Raw genomic sequence first — 23285 nt, 5'->3', positions numbered from 1 at the left:
AGAAAAAACATCTGTGGTAAGTCATATTAGAACTTGAGGGCTCCTAAGGGATTATCTCAGCTAACATTTTCATTGCACAAGCAGGTTCACAGAACTGTCCATGGTTACAACCAAGTTAGTAGCAAACACTTTCTTCCTGATTTGATTTCACACCAAGCTGTCTTTGCTTAAGAGTTACTTTTCAACAAGTCAAGTCTTCACCTTTAACTCCTCTGTGACCCTGCCAATGCTGGAAAAAGTACCCAATCCTCAAAATCCTAAATTCCTCTAGGCAGTATGTCACTCCTTTGTTTTTTTTTATGTTCTTCCCACAGACTTCTGTGTATTTGTATTATTACACACATCATACCTACTATGTGATAACCATTTTGTTTTATGTACCAGTCCTGACCATTGGCTAAGAGTTCCCTGAAGACAGGAAACACATGTTGTTCACAACCACAAACATCCAAGTGTTTTGCATGAGGCAGGCATACAGTAACTTTATATTCACTCTCTTATTTAAGGCTCATAATAACTTGATTATTCCAACATTATAGATGGGAAACTGAAGCTTGGAGAGGGTACACGCAGTGAAGTTGACTCTGCTAATGAGCTTTCATGTTACCCCAGTACCATCATCAATCTCCTTCTTCTTAACAGGAGTCTGATAAGTTCAAGTACCCTCTCTCCTTCACACAACCACATGCTTCACTCAGGGAAGGCTGGATTCCTTCTTGAGATCAGTAGGCTAAGTAGTATGGTTGAAAGCAATCATGGACACCCATTCTATTTTCTTGTGGTGCTGGGGTGGGTACAGGGTCATTTGGCCAATGTGATATACAAAAGGTACCCTGGAAGCTTCTGAGAAAGATTTTCTCCCATGTAAAAGACACAAGAAGGCACACTTAAGGAATTCTGCTTCCCTAGACATTGCCTCAACTACTGCGGGTCTTATCTGAAATACTAAATTTCTTCCTAGTAATTTTAAGTTTACTGAGTCTATTTTTAGTTACTCTCAGCCAAAAGTATCTTAATATGCACACAAATAAAGTAGTGGAGCTATAATTCAAACATAGAGAAGGTGACTTCACTGACCTCAAAAATGTAACAACTGGACTCTTTATGACCTCTCATTTCTAACACTTCCACCATCCAACACCAATGCTGAGTCAGAAAAAGCACTCATTAACTTCAGTCAAATGAATAAACAAATGAAATAGAATTTTACCTCAGCTTCCAAAAATAGGTAGAATAAATTTTATATTTAGTTATAAATGAAATATTAGGGCCCACGGTAGACCCTTAGCAAGTCTAAAGCCTCGCTGCTCTTGGATGAGAGGTTTAAAGTATTTGGGAAATAGTGTACTCTAGAGCAAATAAAGGAATCTTGGTTCCTAAGTCCAAACCAATTTCATAAAACTGTGCCAACTAACGAAAGCACCAAAGATTTGGTTTCTGTAAGACCCCTTTACAATGCCTATTGTACCTATTAGCAGTCACACAGTCTCACTACTCCTTCCATCTCAACCTCATTCCAAGAGGCCACCCTCTCCGCAAACTGAAAGAGAATGAGTGGAGTAAGGGGACAGGTGGAGGAGGGGAGGACATCTCTTCAGCACTTCAAGTCTTGTCTACTTTTCATTCATGAAAGTTCTTTGAATGGCAAAATGATCAACCTTTACAATAGACCTGAGCCATAGGATGCCCACCTCTACCTGCAACCCCAGGGATACATGAAGAGCCTTAATCTTCAGACCTGAAGGATGTCTTCTATGCATTAAATGTGGGTCAAGAGTCCTTGACAACCCTTTCTATTTCTGGTCAGGTATCCAGCAGACTTCAAAACAGTGACCACAGGTAAAAGTCTCCACATTCTATTTCCAATTTGATCCCCAAGAGAAAAATCAGTGAAGACACCTGTTATTCATCAAGGGCCACTCACCAAGGTCTCATGACTCATTCACTGCAAGACATAAAATACATTTTAAGGTCAAGACTGCAAATGCTTGCATACTTCCCAACATAAAAGCCTCTCCTTATCTCTTCACTTGGCCTTTTCTCAATAAGCTTAAGGACAAGAACTTTTTGACCTTCAACCAAAAAAAAAAATAATAATAATCAAAGAAAACTCTACTTGTTTTAGAATCAAGTGTTCAAAAGCCAGAACCTGCATGACTGTCTTATTCGAAGTCCAGGAATCATGATGATCGCCCCACAAAGGATATTGTTTAGAGACCAATTCTGATCAACCAAGGCAGCCCAGCCACCTTCAAGAGTACCTTCTACAGCACAGCTTACCTTGTAATTGCTAGAGTTCACCCAAGAGGTAGCAAGTCCATCCACAAGCTTATCTAACATGGTCTGGTCATGCTCAAGGTCAGCAGACTTCTGTTTATCTGAGAAATAGTCTATAAGTTCTTGGCCAACCTGCAGTCGTTTCCCCACATCCTTTTGCAACACCTGGGCCAGGCAGGACTCCATGCGAGGCTCCATGGTGGAATTCAAATCCAGATCCAGCAAAAGCTAGAGGGCAGTCAGGATGACTCCCTCCCTGTAGCCGGACCTGGGAGGTTGCCTCTTTGTTTGCTGAAGGTTACTAAGAGCTTGTGTTTCAAAGATGCAATCCCGGGAATGGCAACAATGCACCATGTGTGTCTGAAGAGCAGCTGGTAGGATATTAAAAGTCCAATTTAAATAACTAGTAGGAGATAAAGGAGTGAGTGGCTGAGTGATGTTCTACTACTGGGTCTGAAATACTTCATAATTCAGCAGTCCATTCTGAAAAGCAAGAGAAGAGAAAAACAAATCAGCACAGATAACATAACACTCAAATGTTGTGAAACACTAAATAAAGGACAAAGCAATTCATGTTGCAGAACTGTTCATAATCACATGAGGAGTGGGAAGCATGAACACTTGGCAACCATATTGGAATAATATAATTATTATTTTTATCAGGAAGAACACTGAAGCTCAAAGAAAAGAGCCAATGAGCTACACAGTTGGTAGGTTAATATTTTTCACAAGTTCCCAGCTTGTAAATGCACCAGTCAGGAAAGCAATCTTCGACTTTGTTTATTTGTAGCTTAATTTTGCTTCCCACCAAAAACCTAACATTATTCTGTGTCTGAATCACTGTAAGTGCTGCAGCTATGGCATTACTCTCAGTCTTCCAAAAAACTGAGTACCAGAAATGATATCATAGACATACCATTGACCAAAGTAGCCAGCTTGGTCACATTAACCAAGCAAAAGGCACTTATATCACACTTCTTGCTCAGCAGCTTTACAATGGGTGGAGTAGAAACCCCTGCTGCCTCCTCCCCACAAAAAGAGACAAAAAGGGGGAAAACGCACACAGGTACAAGTTCTGATCAGTTACAGACACAATATTCTCGGCTGACAGCAGCACCATTTGGGTCTGGTGTTTTGCTATAAAATCAGATCCTAAAATCATGTTTGGACAATGCAAAAACACATGATAAGGGAAAGGAACCAAAACTGTACTTTGGTACTTTTTTGCCCCAATCCAATCCAGGGCCTTGTGCACGCGAGGCAAGCTCTCTACCATGGGTCAACCCCCAGCACACCAGAACAGTTTTAACTAGATGTATTACACAATCTATCCAGTAACTTAGAGCAGCTAGAACAATTGTACACATGCATTTCTTACTCCAATTTCTTCTCTCCGAAAATTATTTGATTCCTTTCATTCTAACCTAAGAAGACCCACAGGAAACCCATCTTCAAGATGCAACACCTCCCTGACAAAATATGAAACGGGAAAGTGCTTCATACCAATGGAAAATACCAACTTTCAGAGCTTTTAGCAGATAATCTGTCAAATACATTTAAAATTCTGTATAGAGGAACTCTTCCAGTCTGACAGTGATTCTCTCCCTTTCTAATCCCATCCTATGTCCAATCTCAACATAAAAAGGACAATAACTTCCCAAATCATAGAATCATTGTTTTGTTTTGGGTAATGGAGATTGAACCCAAAGGTACTTTATCACTGAGCCCATTTTAATGGCCCATTTTCATTTTTATTTTGAGACAGGGTCTTGCTAAATTGCCAGACTGGTCTCAAAGTTGCATATGCCACCATGGCATGCAGAATAATGGACTTGTTTTAGTTTAGTACCAGGAATTGAACCCAGGAGTGCTTAAACACTGAGCCATATCCCTATCCCTTTTATTTTTTATTTTGAGACAGGGTCGTACTAAATTGCTTAGGGCCTCACTAAATTGCTGATGCTGGCTTTGAACTTATGATCCTCCTGCCTCAGCCTAAATCACTGGGATTACAGGCATGCGCCACTGTGCTAGTATCATAAACTTTTGATTTCAACAGGAATCATAAAAGTCAAATCACACAACGAAGAATGTCCTCCTTCACTGGGGTGTGCCTTTAAACCCAGCAGCTGGGGGCATGGGTGGTAAGGCAGGAGAATTGTGAGTTCAAAACCAGCCTTGGCAACTTAGCAAGGCCCTAAACACAGCGAAACCCTGTCTCTAAATTAAAAAAAAAAAATAAGTAAATAAATAGATAGGTAGCTCAGTGATTAAGCACCCCTGGGTTCAATCCCCGGTACCAAAAAAAAAAAAAAAAAAAACAACCCAGCATATGACTATCAATCTTCTAAGTCCCTGCCTCTCTACATGCAATGGGGTGAGGAGGGAAGACATTCAAGAAGATAATATCTCAGAAAAATTCTTCCTTAAACTCAGGAAGTATCTGTTTTCCAGTCATTTCTACACCCTGGAAGTAGGCCCTCTTTCAGAGGGAAGGTCTTTAAACACATAAAAGCAGTTATTACCTTTCTTCTAATTTGTGGTCCAAACAATTCCTTCAGTTCCTTAATGAGCTCTTACCAATGATATAGGCGAACTGCAGAACCAACAGAACCTTTTCTTTCTGTGCCCAAAATAAGGCAAAACACAAATCAATGTCAAGTTTGTGGTAGATAAAAAATGGCCACGAATTCTTTGCTACTCCTCTGCAACCCAGGTGAAGTCTAGGTCCTCTCCCACAGAGACTTGGGGCTGACCCTGTGAAGCAAGCAGAGACTCGCTAGCAAGCCCTGGAGCTGGCATCTTAAATGCTGGCATCTTAAATGCTGCCTGGGACTGCCATGTTACAGGAAGCTGGTCTAGCAGCTAGAGCAAGAGGGACCATATGGAGAACTAACGGGCTCAACCAGCAGTGACCATCAGACCTGTTCCCAAGGCCATCTGGGACCATCTAGCTGTTCCAGTCATCATCTGACAACATCACCACAAATAAGTCCTAAGAAAACAAGCAGAGAGCTCCCAGCCAAACCACAGAACTACAAGAAATGACATATCTTTGTTGTTTTAAGCACTAAATTTGTGGTGATTTGTTACACAATTGATAACTCTTACTCCTTCTTCCCCTAAAAAGGTATCTTTCATTTCAATGAAAAGAATCTCATAACTTTCACTCCTTCAAGGGGTCTAAAATCCAGACATTCACCATCAACACTAATAATGCCATTTTTTTTCTTTTTTTTTTTTTGTGGTACTGGGGATCGCACTCAGGGCCTTGTGTTTGCGAGGCAAGCATTCTACCAGCTGAGCTATTTCCCGAGCCCTTAATAATGCCATTTTTAAACATCTCCATGAAGTACCAGCTTCTATGCTAGGTGGTTTATGCACATTACTTCTAATTCATCAACCAACCATACAAAGCTGGTAACATCCCTACTTTATAGATGAAGACACTGAATTAAAGTAAGGGTGAGTAATTTTCCAAGGTTACATGGCCAGTGTGTCTCCTTACTCCACCTTGAAACCCTTATTATTAGAAATCTGGCCTAGTTCTGTTCTGACACAGGGAAAGGAGGCCAGACTGCTGAGTTAGGAGCAACAGGCAAGAGAGCAGAGGCTTCACTCCTTAAGCAAACACTAGGAAAGATGGTTTCTTCAATCTCCCCACTGTGACTTTTTAAATACATATTATGAGAAAACCTCCCCTTCAACAAGAATGTGTAAAATTTCCAATATGCTTCTTGAAAGTAATTATACAATAAACACTTAACACACTCAAAAGTAAGTCACAAACTCATATGTACAAAACTATAATAGAAGCAGACTGGGTGATTTCTCTCTTTCTCTTTCTCTCCCCAATCCCACCTCTCTCTAATTAAAAAGAAAAAAGAAAGTAACTGATCATCCTCTCCGACATTTATTCTTACCTAACTGGGTTTTTTTGGTACCTTTTTCCAATGCTCTTAGTGTTTTCTCCATCTCTACTTTCAAAGATATTCAGGGAATATTAATCACAGAGTCCAAATTCACAAGGTACAAGAGTACAAGACCTCCCTTCCGCAAGCCCTGGTCCCCAAACAGCTTCCCTCTCTAAAAGCAAGTGTCACTAGTCTCCTGTGTATACTTTAGAAAGACATTTAGCTATCCAAGCAAATACGTATTCTACATGTTCTCGTCCCTATATTATCCAGGAAAAGCTGCCTAAGTATTTACAATTAAATCACAAAAACAGAAATCAAAACCACATAAAAATGCAGGCAAAACATTATATAGCAAGAAATCTATAAAAGCTTCATATTTAAAAATGCAGAAAACTTGGAAAACAAGAGGAAGAAAAGGAGGAGGAAGAGTTGGAAGAAAAGAAGGATAAGAAGTTGTGGGAGGAGGAAGAGAAGTTAGAGAAGAAAGGGAGAGAGAGTAAAATTCTCTTCCTTCCACCCACATCCTGACCAGACTCTCCACTAGGGAAGAGTGAAACAAGGATAACGAGGTCTGAAGTTCACTTGCAACTGGCATCACGGAGGTCACCTGTGTTTAAATAAAAACAGGGCTATCATGTGGAAGACATAGTGGAACACACTGGGATTCAGATTCAGTCCCTGCCCTCAGTGAGCTTATGGATAAATGCAGCCCCTGTCTGCAATCTGGCAGTCAGCTCTGTAATTATCATTCAAGAGAGCAGTATTACACAGAGAAGGTGACAGTACAGCAATGGTGACATTAGAAGCTACTCAGAATGTAATGCTACCTCTACGTTTAAAAAAAAAAAAAAAAGTTCAACTTTCACATTTTTCCCAAAAAAAAAAAAAAAAACAGGAGAGATGTAAGAAAGTTATGAAAGAATAAATGAGGTTAAAATAGCAAAGCACCATTTTTCCTTCTTTATTTATCAGAGTAACTTTTCTCCTTTATCTCACTATGAAGGCTATAGAGCACAAATGTCATTGCACTAATTACCCAAGAAAAGGGACACATTTCAGGTACTTCTGGAAAATGTCCCGATTCCTTCCAAATTCAACAGCAACTACATGAGACCTTTTCATTCCCCATACTAACATTCTCTGCCTCTACTTTAGTAGTTAGGTTCCAAGCATCTTGATGTTTTCCTGCCACATCATCTTTGTCTTCAGGTACAAACCAATAAAATGTCAAGATCATGGCCCTAATCACTCTCCTTTATAGCTACCTTAAGAATAGAAATTAGCAAAGGAACCTTTACAAAACAACAGTCGCACTCTGCTTCAGGCTAACAGGAAGATATTAAAAACTACCAGCATCAACAATAATGAAACAATACATGACAGATAAGAAAAGAAAGCTCAGTGTAATAAAAAGAGCAATATAGTTGGAAATTCTGGTTTCTGGTCTCAACTCTGCCACTTCCTGAATGACACTGTGAGAATATTGGCTCTATGTGCATTAAACAGGATTAGGGATAGAAAAAGATTTACATTTACACAGGGCATTCTTTAAAAACAGCTCCTATTTCCATCTACTTAATTATATATTTTCCCTGTGGCACTTAGGTACACCATTAAAAGAGAACTATTAACAATGGAGAATTGGGGGGCAGGGGACAAAACCAACTATAAGCTCTATAATTTCTTAGTATACTACAGAGTAATTCACAAAAGAAGTTAAAAGTGGGACCATTTTAATTTTTATTTGGTAGCTTAAAACAGTGATCACTATTTCTCATAAGTCCATGAGATGGCTGGGCTCAGCTAGGAGGGTCTTAAATTAGCCTCTCCCGGGAGCATTCATGTAGCTAGTCATCCGGCAGTTGACTGCGGTTGGGGTCTATGATGCCATCATTCACATATACAGGGTACTGATGCTGATTGTTGGCTAGACCTCTTTCCACTAAGAATCTCTAGTCATTCAGCACACAGCCTAGATTTCATTACACAGGAGCGATAACATTTCAAGATGGCCAAAGGCGAAGCTGCTTGACCTTTCAAGGCCTAGGATCCAGATCCTATACATTACCTGTGTCATATTCTATTGGTCAAAGCAAGCCACAAGGTCAGGACTGATTAAAAATGTGATGAATAAAAAACTAGGGATGGAACCACCACATGACCTAGCTATCCCACTTGTTGATATTTTCCCAAAAGATCTAAAATCTGCATAGTATATCAATACAGAAACCTCAATGTTTATAACAACACAAGTCACAATAAATTATGGAATCAACCCAAATGCTTGTCAATTGATGAATGGATTAATAAATTGTGGGATATATATACAGTGGAGTTCTACTCAGCCATAAAAAAAAAAAAAAAAAAAAGAAATTATGGCCAGGCGTGGTAGCCCACGCCTGTAACCCAGCAGTTCAGGAGGCTAAGGCAAGAGAATTTTGAGTTCAAAGCCATCTTCAGCAACTCAGTGAGACCCTGTCTCTAAATAAAATACAAAAAAGGGCTAGGGATGTGGCTCAGTGGTTAAGTGCCCCTGGGTTCAATCCCTGGTATCAAAAAAAAAAAAAAAAAAAAAAAAATATATATATATATATATTCATATGTATATATATATATATATTCTTATGTATACACATATATATTCATATATATATGAAATTATGGCATTTGCTGGTAAATGGATGGAAATGGAGAATATCATGCTAAATGAAGTAAGTCAAACTCAGAAACTCACAGGTCAAATTTTTTTCATATGCAGAAGCTAGAATAAATAAGGAAAGGGAGAGGGAAAGGTAGGATAACATAAAGAACCAACCAAACATAAATTAATAGACAAACAAAAGGAAGTCTAGTAGAATAAAAGAAGGAGAATGGGAGAAGGGAGGGTGGACAAAAGGAAAAAAGGGGGTGATCGAGAACTAAAATCAATTTCCATACATAGAAGTTTGTCATGATGAACCCAACTACTATGTATAACTTAAAAGTTCTAACTTGAAAAAATTAAGAAAAAGTGTGAGGAAATAAATGCATTCTACCTGTTAACAGGAGCTGCAAAACATTGTCATGTTTTTCAACACAGAATATACAGATTCAGTGGGTACTTGTAGAATGAATAAATGGATAGGGTAAGTACGTTTGCATCCCCTATTTATCCTCTACCAGTCTAATATCACAATTACTTTTATTTACTCATCGACATCAAAAATCTCATCTCAGTATAAAAGACACAAAAGAAATAACTACAGTCTATGATCAAGCTGAACAAATTTTCAACCTACTTGAAAAGGACAAGACATACTCACAAAAAGCTTCACTGCACGAATTCAACACAAGCACAAAATGTACATAGCTTTCATCAGTAGAATATTGTACCTGCCAAATAAGAAGCATTAATAAGTACTGCGGAAATTTCAAGAAGGGATAGATTAAGAAGACCAACAATGACAAACATCAAAACTATATAAATAAGCCGGGCATGGTGGTGCATGTCTGTAATCCCAGCATCTCAGGAGGCTGAGGCAAGAGAATGGTAAGTTCAAAGTCAGCTGCAGCAGTTTGTGGAGGCACCGTGTAACTTAGCAAAACCCTGTCTCAAAATAAAAAGTAAAAAGGGCAAGGGATATGGCTTAGTGGTTAAGTGCTTCTGGGTCAATCCCTGGTACCCTACCAAAAAAAAAAAAAACCTATGTAAACAAAATTCAGCCTAAGCTTTGCCTTAAAATGTAGATAAGATAGGCATCATTAATTACTGCACTTAGAAAAAAACGCATCACCAAATTGTGAGAGAAGTGTAAGACAGACAGTGAAATACCAATGAGACAGGCATTATTATTCCTATATGAAGATAAGGAAATGAAACTCAGAAAGGCTAGTTAAAAAAAAAAAAACCAAAAAACAGTCAGCCTAAGTTGCATTTTTGTTTGTTTTATGGTACTGGTTTCTGATTGAACCCCAGGCCTTGCACATGCAAAGCATGTACTCTGTTACTGAGCTGTATCCTCAGTCCTTTTTCAAATTTTATTTTAAGATAGGGTCTGGCTAAATTGCCTAGGCTGGCCTTGAATCCACAATTCTCCTAAATTAGCCTCCAAAGTAGCTGGGATTACAGGTGTGAGTCACCATGCCCAGCTCTGGCCTAAGGTTTTAAAGCTAATAACTTCCAGGCAGTAATTTAAAATCAGAATGCCCAGTCCCAAAGTTCCCTTCATTATACTACTGCCTCACTGAAAGCCAAAAGTGTAGACACTTGTTAATAGTTCAACACAAAAATGTTACAGCTAAAGCATGTGGGGCATCAGAAGTACTAAGTAAAGGCTCACAAAGCTCTTGTAAAATAATATTTCATATAAAAGTACCAAGAAGTACAATTTAAATTACCAGCACCTGTTAATCAATAAACATATTGAAAATCTCCCTGGAAAAAAATATGTGGAAAGCAGTTACAATACTTAAAAAGCCAACTCTGGAAGCCAGAAATGAGCAAAATTTATTCAAACTAAGTCAAAAGCAACATGTTTCCATTAATAAGACAATCCTTTCTGCATTAGACAGTTTTTGTAACAATTACAATGTGATCTAAAATGAAGAAACGCACACTGCCGTGCCCTACCAGCAGGAAGTCATTGCTCTTACTCGCTTTCTTCTAGTATTCCCTCCTCTTTCTCCCTCCCACAGCCCCACTCACGTTCCCTCAGTGACAGGTCTGACAGGTGTTGTACTATATTAACTACTAGAAACCACAGGAAGAAGACTTGGTCTAGACCCTCAAGCAGGTTGCTGCCTAGATGAAGGAAGACACAAAAACACAAGTTGGCAAGTCCTAAAGCGCAGGTTTGTAGAAGGTGCTGTAGGTGGCAGAGGAAGGAAGACAGAATGCCCTCTGAGGGAAGCCATCATGGATCTACTGGAAACTGTAGGCAGGGGCGCTGTACCATGTGATACTGCCTGGCCCTCCCAACCCTGATTTCGAGTCCGCACCCAGGTCTCCCCACCTCCACTGCAGACTCACTCTAGCCTGGTTCCCTCCCTACATCATTTTCCTAGTGGCACTCTTATGGATAACTGGATGATTCCATTCTCCTCCTTTCTGCCCCCTCAGACCTTCAACCTTCAACCTTCTAGTCATCTGTTCTCAACATCAGCAATCTCTCCCCCTCCATTGGCTTGTTACCAGTTTCTTATAAAAGTCCTCTAAATCACCCCTCCAATAAAGGATGGGTGTGGTGACACATGCCTCTAATTCCAATTACTAGGGAGGCTGAGACAGGAGGATTCCCGGTTTGAAGTCAGTCTGAGCAACTTAGCAAGAGTTGTTTCAAAGTAAATTTAAAAAGGGCTTGGCAATGTAGCTCAGTAGTAGACCAATTGTCTGGCATGTGTGAGGTCCTGGGTTCAATCCCCAGTACCACAAAAAAAAAAAAAACCACTTCTTTGAGCTTTTCATCAATAAATGTTAACAGTGAAACTTCTTTAAACCACTGTCTACACTAGCCAGCTCCACTGATGCATTTCCTTGTCTGGAACGCTCTGATCTGGTTCCAGGTACACTGCACAACTGGGAGATGCTCTTGGAGGATCCTCAGGGAATGCCATGTTGGCAAATCCTAGGAAGACCTTTCTGTACTTCACTAACTCCTCTCAGCAGCATGCCAAAGCTGACCACGCCTTCCTTCTTATAAAATTCCTCACTACTGGAAAAACAAAGGATCAGGCCTTCCTGCTCCTTCTCTGTTGTACCTACTCAAGTTTCTTTAACCATCTCTACCCACTAGAGAGAAATTCTACTTGTGCAGTGCTCTATAATACTAAGCTCTAAAAAAGTCTGGAAATGACCAATCAGGTGGAGTGGAAGACTAGACAAAGAAAATCAACACTTAATTTCTAGCAAAAGCACTTTGGCCTTGCAGGAAACTGTACTCATCATCTTTGAACTGCAGAATCAGGAGACTGTACAGGTATATAATTATTTCCCTTCCTTTGCCTCATACACTGGACAGGTATACAAATATTTACCATACTGAAAATACTTCATATGGTAGTATTTGCCTTCATTAGTTTTTTGTTTTATTTTGTTGGATTACAGGTGAGCACCACTACGTACGGCCTTTATTAGTAACTTAATGAGCTAATTTTTAGGTCCTTTCAGATATTTTAAATATTTTCTGTAAATGTGAACTATAAAAGCAGAAGCATTTTAATTTCACTTTTTCTTTGGCAGATCTATAATATTAGATAAACCTGTCAGCTAGAGTTGTGGTGGTGCAGACCTGTAATCCCAACAACTTGGGAGGATGAGGCAGGAGAATCACAAGTTCAAGGCCAGTCTCAGACTCTAGTGAGGCCCTAAACAACTTAGGGAGACCCTGTCTCAAACTAAAAAATAAAAAGGCTCTCCCTGCCCTACTCCTACAGCTCCCTGCCTCCCCTGCTCCCTTCCCTGCTCTACCTCGTCAGTTTTGTAAAAACTGAAGAATTTTTTTTTTTTTTGCAGTACTGGGGGTCGAACTCAGGGCCTTGTGCTTGCGAGGCAAGCACTCTACCAGCTGAGCTATCTCCCCAGCCCAAAAACTGAGGAATTTTTAGTGAATTACAACTTTCTTTTTCTATCTGGTTGGATGGTGGTTTTGGGATGGGGATTGAGGTGGGGGATAATTTTAGGTGGCATCACCCCCCCCAACCCCCATTACATGTGAAGATTAGAATGTTAATTTATTTAGCTCTGTCTGTTACACCAGGGCCATTTCCAAATGGTAGAAGGGGTGAGTGGTAGGGATGGAGTCTGATGTGAAACAGGGTGGAGAGGGAGACAACTGGGCAGTCATTTTCCTCATCCTTTCCCTCTCCAGTCCATTTCCAAACAGGTGGCCTCCATGATGGTGCTAGGAGCCTAGGAAAAACCACTGCTGCACCCAGGACCTCTCTGATCCCTTCCTCACCCCACATGGTATGGCCAATGCTGTCCTCTGGCATTGTGGTAATCAACCTGTCTCTCTTTCCGTTACTTCCCCTCCTATCAGTTTCCCTTCTTGGCCAGACTGTCCCCAGGCCCTCTTCCCGCAGCCTCTTCTCTGCACACACTCTGCTGAAGGTCCAAGTACGCCTCAAGTCCCTGCTTAAGCAATAATGTGGAAACAAAAAAATAAAAATTTAAAATTAAAACTTAAAATAAATAATAAAAAAAAAATAAAAAGGACTGGGGAATGTGGCTCAGTCATTAAGCACCCCTGGGTTCAATCCTCGGTACAAAAAAAAAAACTTCTATTTTTTTCCTACTCCTCAAAACTCCCTCAAAGATGAAACACAATGGACATGCACTGGGAATTGCTGAAGCTCCAGGATGGGTACACGAGGGTTTGTTACACTACTCTTTTGCTTTTATATGTGCTTGAAACTGTTCATAACTTGCTAAAACTTTTTTAACTTATTCAAAAAAGAAATGTAATGTTTTTATGCAAAAAATACATCAAAATAATTATAATAAAATTTTAACTAAACAAAATAGGATGTGAAATTTTATTATATCATACCTATGATATGTATGATACAGCATATATATGCCAAACTTACAGAAAAAAACAAAGCACATAAAATAATGAAGAATAGTAAAAAGTTGAGGAATTATTTCTCTCCTATTTAATAATTTTTTTCATATTTTCTTTAAAAAATATAGTTTACATGCATCAAAGTGGGCTGGTTATTTAATAATGTAAATTTTACTAATAAAAAAATCAACTGAAAACAAAGACTTTCAATATACTACTGACTTTTCTTCTCTCAGTGCAAAATATTTAAACATATACACAGGGCTGATGTCAACATCACAACACTAATTTGTTATATAACTAAGGCAGTTAACCCTGGATAGGAGAGAATAAATAACATAGATTACAGCTTCCTGGAGAAGGGCCTCCCCTGAGATCACAGATCCTGGCAGAGAACCAACCTGTTTGGGAGAGAAGCAGCATCAGACAGGGTGTGGCCAACATGCTAGCTCCTCTGGAGAGGGAATTTACATTTCCACCCACCAACACTGTACTTCTGTTGTGTCTTAGGGTTAACGACATTTAGAGCGCCACAGTCTTGGTCAAACAGCATTTTCCCTCCTGTTTACTATGCTAATGAGAATTAGATCACTAAACCTGAACAACTTCTTACATGATTTTCTAGTAATAGCTTTACCTCATTATCACATACCATTAAATTCACCCAAAATCCAGCAGTTTTATCATATTCACAAAGTTGTACAACCATCACAACTAGTTTCAGAACATTTCTATCTCTTCAAAATGATATTCCATATCCTTTTGCAATCACTCCCTCCCCTCTTTCCCCAAACCCATGAAAACAAATTATCTACTTTGTGTCAATGAACTGGTCTATTTTGGATACTGCATAAAAATGGAGCAATAAAATATGTAGTCTTTCATGTTTGGTATCTTAGCACATTGTTTCAGCGTTTGCCCATTGTTTCAGGGTTTGCCCATATTGTAGTATGTATCAGTACTTCACTCCTTCTGTTGCTAAATAATAGCCACAGATATACCACATAGCATTTATGTTTATCTGTTGGTAGATATGTGGATTATCTACCACAAACAACGCCACTATGAATAGTCATTCCTGAACAACTCACCAACACTTGTTATCACCCCTCTTTTTCATGAAAGTCATCCTAGTGGGAATGCAGTGGTATCTCACTGAGGTTTTGATTTGCATCTCCCTAAGGAAAAAGATACAGAAGAACTTCTTTTCATGGACATAGTGGATCTTCTTTGGAAAAACATCTACTCAAATCTTTTGCTCATTTTTTAATTGGGTTATGTATCTTCCTAACTGATGAGTTTTTAATATATTCTGGATAAAAGTCCTTTATAGATACATGATTTGCAAATATTTATTCATTCTATAGAATGACTTTTCATTTTCTTGATAGTATCATTTGAAACAAAGTTTTTAATCTGGATGAAAACCAATTTATTTCTTTTCTTCTTAGGTGTCATACCTAAGAAACCACTATTTGTTTTTACAACAAAAAATTTAAAAAAAAAGAAATGGTAACTAACTTCTGCCCAATCTAAGGGCATGAAGGTTTATACCTGTTTGCTTCTAAGAATTTAATAGTTGTAGGTCTTACATTTAGGTCTATGATCAATTCTGAGTTAGGTATATATAATGAGTGAGATTGGGATCCAAATTAATTACTTTGTATGTGCACGTCCACTTGTTTCACCACCATCGACTGAAAAAACTATTTCTTTCCTACTGAAATGTCCTTGCACTCTTGTTGAAATTTCTGGAATCTCATTCTATTCCACTGATCTACATGACCACCCTTACTCCAGTACCAGACTATCACTGAAGCTTTGTATTAAGCTATGAAAGTCCTCCAACTTTTTTCTTTTTCAAGACCATTATCCAAGGTCCTTGCAATTTCATATGAAATTTAAGATCAGTTTACTAATTTCTGCAAAGTCAGCTCAATTTTACAGGGATATTGTTATAGGGATATTGTTAAATTTGCACACCAACTTGGGGAGTACTGCTATCATAACAACATTAAGTGTCCCAATCCATATAAACACAGAATGACTTTCCATTTATTTAATGTTTAATTTCTTTTAATGATATTTTAAAATTCAGAGTGTAAAGTTTTATACTTCTTTTGTTAAATATGTTATTGTGAAAATAACTTTTCTTAATTCCATTTTCAGATTAGTCATTGAAAGTGTATAGGAATATAATTGATCTTTGTATATTGCCTTTATATGCTACAATCATGCTGACTAGTGTATTAATTCCAGTAGTTTTTACAGTATATTCCCTAGGACGTTATATATATATATAAGATCATGTCACCTGCAAATAGAGATCATTTTACTTCTTTCTTTCCAATCGGAATGCCTTTGCCTTTTCCTTTCCATTAAATGCCTTGCAAAACACTGAAGAGAGGAAGCAAAAAGAAAATCTTTACCTAACCTTCCTTACTCCTGATCAGAGGACAGCATTCAGTTTTCCATCATTCAGTGTAAGTTATGGGGCTGAGGCTGGGGTTCAGTGGTAAAGCGCTTGCCTCACACTTGCAGGGCCCTGGGTTCAATCTTCAGCACCACATAAAAATAAATAAATAAAGATATTGTGTCCATCTACAACTAAAAAATATTTTTAAAAAAGTATAAGCTGTGGGTTTTTATGGATGACCCTCATAACATGTAGGAAGTACCCTTCTATTCCTAATTTTTTCAGTGTTTTCATCATGAAAGGATGTTAAGTTTAGTCAAACTTTTCCTGCAGCTATTGAGGTAATTTTTGGCTTTCATCCTTTATCAATATGGCACATTACATTGGTTTTCAGATATTAAACCAACATTGCATTCTTGGGATAAATCCCACTTGTTATATATTCTGATACATTGCTAGATTCGGTTTGCTTTTGCTAGTATCTTTTTTTAATATGTTTTTAGTTGTTGATGGACCTTTATTTATTTATTTATATGCAGTGCTGAGAACTGAACCCAGTGCCTCACACTTGCTAGGCAAGCATTCTACCACTGAGCCACAACCCCAGCCCCTCTGTTTGCTAGTATCTTGTTGAGGATTGTTACATATGTATTTGTAAAACACACTATTCTCTAGGTTCTTTTCTTGTGATGTCTTTGTTTGGTTTTGAAACCTGGTTAATAACACCCTCAAACAGGGAGCTCGGAAGTGTTCCCTTCTCTTTATTTTGAAAGAGATTGTGAAGAATTTTTGTTAATTCTTCATTAAATATTTGGTAGAATCACCAAATGTGAAGTCATCTGAGTCTGGGTGTAATTTGTGGGATGCTCTTTGATTGTTAATATAATCGCTTTACTTGTTACTGGTCTATTCAGAGCTCCTGTTTCTTCTTGAGTCAATTTCAGCATCTTTCTAGAAATGCACATATTTCATTTAGGTTATTTAATTTGTTGGCAGATAGTCCTAATATTCCCTTATAATCTTTTTCCTCCCTATAAAGTCTGTAATTATGTCCTTTCTTTCATTCCTGATTTTATTGAACCTTGTGTCTTTTTTTCTTGGTTAGTCTAGCTCAAGGTGTCAATTTTGTTGATCTTTACTAAGAACCAATTTTTGCTCTGTTGATTTTTCTCTACTTTCTGCCCCCCATCTATTTATTTACAAGCTAGTCTTTATAATTTTCTTCCTTCTGCTTGCTCTGGATTTAGTACCTTAAGATAGGTTAGGTTACCGATTATTACAACTATTATTATTAGGTTATTGAGACTTTCTTGCTTTTTTAATACAGGCATTTACAGTTATAAATCCCTCTGAGCACAGCTCTTACTGCATCCCCTAACTTATGGCATATTGTTTTGTTTGTTTTTTGCATGGAGCATTACTGGCATTGAATAAATATTTATTCTTGGGAGGAACAAATGACCGACAGGGTTTTGTTTAACTGAATATACACAAGATCCGCTATTTTATCCAGAGGCTAAGGCAGGATTACAAGTTTAAGGCCAGCTTCAGCAACTAGCAAGACCCTGTCTCAAGATAAAAAATAAAAAGAGCTGAGGATAGCTCAGTGGCTAAGTGTCCCTACATTTGATCCCCAGTACACACACATACACACACAAAGATTTGCCTTTTTAACCATATTAAGGGGTATAATTCAGTGGGATAGAGCACATTCACACTGCTGTGTAACTATCACCAGCATGATATACAGCACTTTGTGTGCATTTACCTAACTTTCCTTGTAATTTCCTCTTTCAGCCACTGGCAATTATTAGTATATAGTATAATTTGGACATATTTGTGAATTTCCCAAATTTCCTTCTATTACTGATGTCTAATTTCATTTCACTGTGGTTTGGGAACACACTTTGTATGATTTCCATCCTTTTAAATTCATTGGGATTTATTTTATGACATAATATATGGGCTACCCTGAAGAATGTCCATATGTCCTTAAAAATAATATGTATTCTACTGTTACTGGGGGGGAGGGAGGTCTATAGATTTCTATCCCTTAGTGATTTAAAAGGTTGCCTGCATCTAGGCCAAGTTTAAGAAAAAATTCTGTCAATTATTTAAACTTTAAAATTTTCATTTTTTCCCCACTTGGTATATAGACTACTGATTCTATACATACATACTTTTCTTTAAAGGTCTCATCTTTAAAAATAAAAATTCAGTTTGTGGCACCACATGAAGAGTTCATTTCTAGCAGTAAAACCTGCTAAAAAGCTAAGCAGGAAGGAGCATATATGCTAGGTTGGGAGATTTTCTAAGTTATTTCTAAACAGGAAAATCACCCAGTTAGGTGAATAAGAAGAGAGGAGAGCATTTGATATGTAATTTGATAGTATGACAGCTGACATGGCTATCCCAAATTTCCCAAGGGAGCTGGGTTATACTCAGTTGAAAAAAGAAAACCTGTTAAGTAGTGGGCATTTAATTTGAAGACAGAAGGTATAAGACTGGGGATACAAAAGGAGGAGGGAATCTTCTCTGTTACTGAATAAAGAAGTCAAGCTATAAAGAGGTAATACCCCAGTCATTTACAATTTGGTTTCCCATGATTTAAAGCATGGCAGGGGTTGGGGTTGTGGCTCAGTGGTAGAGAGCTTGCCTGGCACATGTGAGGCACTGGGTTTGATTCTCAGTACCATGTATAAATAAATGAGTAAAATAAAGGTCTATCAACATCTAAAAATATTTATATTAAAAGTAATAATAACAATAAATAAATAAAAAGGTATGTGTCCATCTATATCTAAAAAAGTTTTTAAAAAATAAAAATAAATTAAATAAGCATGGCAGGCAGGGGATGTGTCACTCAGTGGTAAAGCACTTACTGAGCACGTAATGGGTCCTAGATTTAACCCCTAGCACTGCCACATAAATAAAATAAATAAATAAAAATAAAATAAGCATAGCTACTTCACATTTGAAACAGCACTTTCTCATTCATTAAATGATCATTACAAAAGCCAATTTGTCTATCCCCCACAATATTTTTCTAAGAATATTATTACCATGTCTTACAGAAGAAAACAGATTCAGAGATTTGGAAACAAAGTGACTTCCAGGTTCACACAACTGTGAAACAGAACCAGGATTTCAACTAGGTTTTCTAACTTCAAATACAGGGCTATTTCCCATCAGAATGTTGCTGCTTCTTCTCTCAAACAACACACACAGGTCTGAGTAACTGTCACTCACACACATACACACACACACACACACACACACACGCACACACGTATGTGTGCGTGTGTGTGTATGTGTGTATATTCACAAAAAGAACTACAAAGGATTGATCTGTCCACCATACTTAATGTTCTCAAAAGAAAAGCAGAAGAGCTGGAATGCAGAGGATCACCTAGCACCTGGCACAGCACCATATACTACACGAATAATGCGGAAAGAACAAATGAAGAATAAGAACCACAGACAAAAGTAGTCCTTGGAGAGTAATCAGCAACCTTCAGTTCAGAGAGTTCAGTATTTCCCACAGACTGCCAAAGGCAAGCCAAAGGCAAGACCAAGAGTAGGAACAAGAGGGAGGAAAAGGGTAATGCAGGGGAATGAAGGAGCAGCACAGCAAATACACATAACCATTGGGGGAAACTAGGTGAAGGATAGAGAGAACTTCTTATAATTCTGTAACCATTTTAAAATGAAAAGTTTAAAAAATTTAAAAGTTTAAAATTTAAAGAAAAAAGTTTGATTTTTTTTTTTTTTTTAGTTGTCAATGAGCCTTTATTTTATTTATTTATTTTATTCATATGCAGTGCTAAGGATCAAACACAGGGCCTCACACATGCCAGGCCAAGTGCTCTACCACTGAGCCACAACCCCAGCCCAAGGAAAAAATTTTAAAATACACCTGATGGAGACAGGTTCTTGGTCCCCATTTTCTAAATTCAGTGAATACCTAACATGCTGGCTAATCTGCCCAAGCACTGCCCTAAATAAGCTCCAAGTACACTGGGGAGAGAACAAGAAATAAGGAACGCATCCCAACACAATAGATCAAGAAGCTTTCCTGACAGACTCGGAGCTTTTCTGATGACTCGGTAGTATACAGGAACAGGGAAGACCACCCACAACAGTGAACCGAAAGTCAGGATACCATGGGGCACAGCTGTCTTGGGTGTACCATGCATTAAAATGCAGGCTTTGCTTATTGTCCCTCACACTCCAAGGCAATCCCCCTTCTTCATTCCTTGCTCTAGCCACACTCATACTGAGGAGAGAATCTGGTAGACTAGGAAAACCTGCAGAGTCATGTAGCCCTAAGGATAAGGAGCTTGTGCTTGCTGACGGAAGAAAACTGAAATGAGGCTTTTACAGACTTACTTATTCATTAACAAATCATATCTTCTTATATCTACTCCAATCCTTTCAATGTAATATAAGTGAGCCAGCAGGGAAAAATATCTTGGAACATCAGCTGAACAATGACAAAGACTACTAAAAACAACTTCATACACTATTTGCTATTCACCCCCACCTAACAATATTTCAAGCACATAGATAGTATTTTAAATCTGTACTCTGCAAAAGCTTACACTTAACAGGAAAATTTTGCTACAAAATTTCCACTACAAACCACAGTGGAACACTGCTGTTAGTAAAATAACATTTTTACCTTCACATTTTATGGATTTAGGAAAAATTTCAAAAGAAAAGTACAAAAAGAGATGTGTGCCTTAACAATGCCAGTATATACTTAATTGTACTACATAGACATGCTCAAACTTCCAAATTGATTTGTGACTGCTTTTTTTTTTTTTTTTTTTTTGGTACCTTAACCAATGCGCCAGGCCTGCCTCAATAATTTTTCAATGTTGACTTAGTCCTATTCAACTGTAACAGTTTTTTTAAATACTAAAAAAACATCACCCTAGTCCTACATTGAAACAAAAAGATCACTTAAAATAGGTATGGTGGCACACTCCTGTAAATCCAGCAACTCAGGAGGCTAAGGCAGGAGGATCACATTGAGGCCAGCTTAACAACTTAGCGAGGGCCTAAGCAACTCAGTAAGACAATCTTGAATAAAAAATAAATACGGCTGGGGATGTAGCTAAGTGGTTGAGCACCCCTGGGTTCAATCCTCAGTACCAAAAAAAAAAAAAAAATCACTTAAGAATGTTACTGGATATAATCAAATATATGCTTTAATACAATGCTGATGAAAACAAAAATTCATAACCATCAATGACAATTTGGCAACATCCATCCATAACCCAATAACTTTTGAATAGATACTTTTACCCAATAAATCCAAATCTAAGGAAATAACAAGTCAAATATGCTAACATGTATAAAGTTGTTCATTGTAGCTATTCATTTAAAAAAGAAAATTTGCAATGAGCAGTGCAGAGTACTGCTTGCCTATAATCCCAGTGGCTCAAAAGGCTAAGGCAGGAGGATAGAAAGTTTGAGGCCAGCTTTGAAAAAAAGGACGGGGAGCGGGGAGGGGGGTAGGGATATAAAGCACACCTGGTTCAATCCCCAGTACCAAAAAAGTTAGCTACATTTTAGTGAAAAGAGCAAACTAGAAAACAGTACTTTATAATGGCACTTTCTAAAATAAAAATGTACTATTTATATAATATAAATAATAAATGTTAAAAATAGCAATGGTGGTATTAATAGAACAATGCTGTAGAATTTACAAAGATATAATGGCTCATATTTACATACACTATTTCAAAGCCCAAACTCAATCTATGACCCTGGGAATGGGGAGGGGGAGAAAGGAGAAGACAGTGGAGGAAGACTTATATTTCATTCTGTCCTTGTGTACCTTAAAACTTTTTAACCCTGTACATATTATTTGTTCTAAATAAATGTAAACTTTAAACATTAAAAATATTTATATTCTGTCTAATTAGTTTATATTCTATCTAATTAGTCCATACTCTACCTAATTAATACCAGAAAGTTGTTTGCAAAGTCAAGTAGAATTATAATCCTGATACCTCAACCATTATCAGTTATAATACCAAGTATTGAAAACAACTGAAACTGCAGTTTATTCAGTGAATTGTCCAAATCCAGCACTCATCTCTAGAAGTAATAACACCTATAAAGAAACAAAGCACATTCCTGAACCTCAACCAGACTTGGAATTCTTGCGAAGTTAAAAACAGAAAAACAATAATGGGAAGAAGACAAATGCTCACCCATGTTTTAAGTCAGAAACAATACATGGTTATATGCTATTTTGAAATTATATATTTTTAAAATACATTAGTAAGCACAGAACTCTCACTGCGGGCTGTATTGTTATAATCTCTAAAGTGGAAAATGTGGCAATCTCAAAATTTTGACATGTGACCTTTAACCCCAAATGTCAATATCTGGGAATTTACATACATATATATATATATATATATGCAAAATAACTAAATATAGAAGTCTTTGTAGCACTTTATAGGATTAGAAAAACTAAATGTTATCAATAGTACACTCAGTAAACTATGGAATATAATATGACAACACGCTATTCAGCTATAATATTCATTTAAAAATTAAAAAGAAAGTCTTTCATGTATAGATAGAACAATTTCTAAAATATAAGTTTAATAAAAGTAAAACATAGAATAGTTGATACTAAGCTACCATCTGTACAAAAAGGAAGAAAGGTGTATATACACATATACACACACATATATACATTCCTTCACATATATAATTTTTGCCTCCAGGAAGATTGGATGAGAGCTGATAGGGGTCAAACTTAAATTTTTAAACCGTGTATGCATTACCTGTTTTTAAAGAATATTTTATAATAGAAAAATTTCACATATTTAACTAGCAGTCTTCCCATTTCTCGATAATTTAAATAAGATGAAAAGAATTCTCGTATCAACTACAACAGATTTAAATTCACTCATAATAAAAGGGGCAGAAGTATTTCCCCTAGGCGCCTTTTGTAAAATTATACAGTCAATAATGCATGTAATAAGCTTGTAACTACAATTAAAAAATACAGTGTTAATAATTCCATCATTATCCAGAAGCAAGAGCAATAGCAAACAGTTTTCCAAAAGGACAACGTCTAGCCCTCACCCTAAAAATTCCAGAATTAAA

General features: G+C 37.5%; 1 protein-coding gene across 21 annotated transcripts in view; it reads right to left on the bottom strand.

Annotated features, from left to right (window-relative positions):
- Positions 1-23285, bottom strand: part of Clasp1 (cytoplasmic linker associated protein 1) — a 264420-nt gene that overhangs the window by 227978 nt on the left and 13157 nt on the right. For all 21 annotated transcript variants that reach the window (XM_047546119.1, XM_047546120.1, XM_047546121.1 and 18 more), the window contains exons 2-3: positions 9497-9566; positions 2281-2760 (exon numbers count right to left, since the gene is read on the bottom strand). In XM_047546119.1, coding sequence (XP_047402075.1) covers positions 2281-2475 — 195 coding nt within the window. In that variant the 5' untranslated portion in view covers positions 2476-2760; positions 9497-9566. The remainder of the gene's footprint in view (positions 1-2280; positions 2761-9496; positions 9567-23285) is intronic.

This window comes from Sciurus carolinensis, chromosome 3, assembly GCF_902686445.1.
Source record: "Sciurus carolinensis chromosome 3, mSciCar1.2, whole genome shotgun sequence".
NCBI lineage: Eukaryota > Metazoa > Chordata > Mammalia > Rodentia > Sciuridae > Sciurus > Sciurus carolinensis.
The sequence above is the reverse complement of the archived record's forward strand: the minus strand, read 5'-3'. Positions and strand labels throughout refer to the sequence as shown.